The sequence below is a fragment of the Diabrotica virgifera genome, chromosome 4, assembly GCF_917563875.1.
Source record: "Diabrotica virgifera virgifera chromosome 4, PGI_DIABVI_V3a".
Taxonomy (NCBI): Eukaryota; Metazoa; Arthropoda; class Insecta; order Coleoptera; family Chrysomelidae; genus Diabrotica; species Diabrotica virgifera.
Window position 1 is genome coordinate 35,519,691 of NC_065446.1, and position 2,170 is coordinate 35,521,860.

The following is a 2,170-nucleotide window of genomic DNA, read 5'->3' on the forward strand; positions in this document are numbered from 1 at the left end:
TATAAACTTCTTGCGGAGTTCTTTGCGGAAACGCTCGAAACGCTAGACAATACTTTCTACTGTATAGGCAACCACTAATACAATCTAGTATAAAAACCATATAATTATTATATTTAATTGTTTAATATGTATTGTTGTTTATTACAATGAATTAAAACTGGTATTATATAAAAATATTATATAAAAAATTATTTTGTTGGAAAATAAAACCACAGCTGACTTAAATATTATCTGCATTTAGTTCAAAACGGTTCAAGGAATAAGAAGAAAATTCAGGTTATGTTTTGATGTAAGTTATTTTTGTTGTCAAACTGTCATATATTTTTTTAAGAATCAAAATCAAAAATTTAAAGCAGATCTACCCATGAAATAAGCTGTCTCCCATATCACTGCAAATAAGTATCATGTCGAAACATTGGGGCGAGATTTATCCACCATCATCCTCAGATTTTTCACTCCCAGATGTTACAGCAGATATTGAGAAAGCAATGGATAAATGTTGTTTGGCAGAATATGAAAATGATAGTGACCGGCAAACTGTTGGAAACATTAGTTTACCTCCCTTGGATCCATTAATATCATATGCTATTTCATTGCACAAATATGCCAGCGATATGACGGAGATGATACGTGTAGCAGAGCTTGCAACTGAAATGAATTTAATTCCACCTGAAGATGCTGCACCTCCAATGCCCATGATGCCTGAAATTGAATTAAAACACAAGAGAAATAATCTTAACTTTATACCCAAAGAAACGACAGCTTTTACTGAAGGAGAACATGTCCAAATACCAATGTTATCAGAAGCAATTGTTAAAAAAATATTAGCCAAGTGTATAGCTGCTATGTTTGCTCATATTGGTTATGAAACTACCCATCAAAGTGTTTTAGATGTTATGATAGACGTACTAGAGTCTTTTTTCGAAAAGTTTTGTCAAAAAGTCATTGATTCAGCTGAAGACAGCTATACTGAAAATCCATTAAGTTATCCTAGCAATATAGAAAAAGTTTTAATAGAAACTGGTATGGGTGGAGTTAGAGGTTTACACGATTATTATCAGATTAGAGTAGTAAACTATGTAAATGTTTTACAAAGAAGATGTTTGGAATTAAATGAACATTACGCAGTACTTCTGATTCCAAAAAGTCCATCGCCTTCTGATAAATATAGTAGTATTGTTAGAGTTAAAGTAGATGAAGATGCAGGTGCTGTAGAAATAGAAAACCCAGAGTTTCACTTTGCATCTTTAGATATAGATTCAGCAGTACTGGAATCTGGCTTGCAGCTGTTACATAGTTTAGAAGAAGCAGAAGAAAATTTACAAGGTCTGGAAGATACTAATGATGACGAAGCAATTTCAGCATCACCTGGAGTTGTTTCTATTCCTCCAGATGGAGATGTAAGCAGTTTATTTCCCTTTGCCAAAAAGAAACGACTGAAGTAATTTTTTATGACCAGTAATACCTGTAAAGTCTTATAAATGTGTAAGTTCATGTAAATGGTTTTATTTTAAGTGAAAGTATATATCAAGTTATTGATAATTAAATATTTTTACTTTAACAATTAATAAAACGAATAATATGAGGTAATAAGAAAAATATCACAAAAGACATGAAGAGCATGGAAAAAGTTAACAAAGCAAAGAAGAGAAAATTCACAAACAATAAAAATGGGCACAAATTCCATACTTTATCAATAAGGAGACTACTAATAAAAAGGAATGAAACAAATAGAAGTTGGATTTAGTTCTTTCAAAACTATTAACACATTAACAGGCAACAATGTCTCTAGTCAGAATCATATGCGTGAGTGACACTACTAAAAATGATGGATGTTTTGATATGGCCCATATGGATTTGTACAATTTAGTCCCTGAATCTTTACCTGTGCGTCACATTTAAAGCATACGAAATAAGTCGAAAATGGAAATTTACTAAACGCGACTGTAAGTGACTTGCTGTTGAGTTTAGTAAATTTCAATTTCTGACTTATCATCTACTTATTTCGTATGCTTTAAATGATGACGCACGGATAAAGATTCAGGGACTCAACTGTATTAGTGACACTTAAATAAAATTTCAGGTTAGTTCAATGTCCTAAAAAGTGAATACAGAAAACGAGTTTATTGTAGGATGTCTCAGTGGACAATTCGATGTAAATATCAGGTTC

At 31.8% G+C, this 2,170-nt stretch overlaps 1 protein-coding gene across 1 annotated transcript; it reads left to right on the forward strand.

Moving 5' to 3' along the window:
• Positions 1-267: 267 nt before the first annotated feature.
• On the forward strand, positions 268-1,494 carry LOC126882992 (uncharacterized). Its single transcript, XM_050648142.1, has one exon. It carries the CDS (start codon positions 405-407, stop codon positions 1,443-1,445), a length of 1,041 nt encoding a protein of 346 aa, XP_050504099.1. The 5' UTR covers positions 268-404; the 3' UTR covers positions 1,446-1,494.
• Positions 1,495-2,170: the final 676 nt, after the last annotated feature.

What these genes read in the sequence shown, in the direction of transcription:
- LOC126882992 (XM_050648142.1), top strand. Translation starts at nt 405, where the DNA reads ATGTCGAAACATTGGGGCGAGATTTATCCACCATCATCCTCAGATTTT.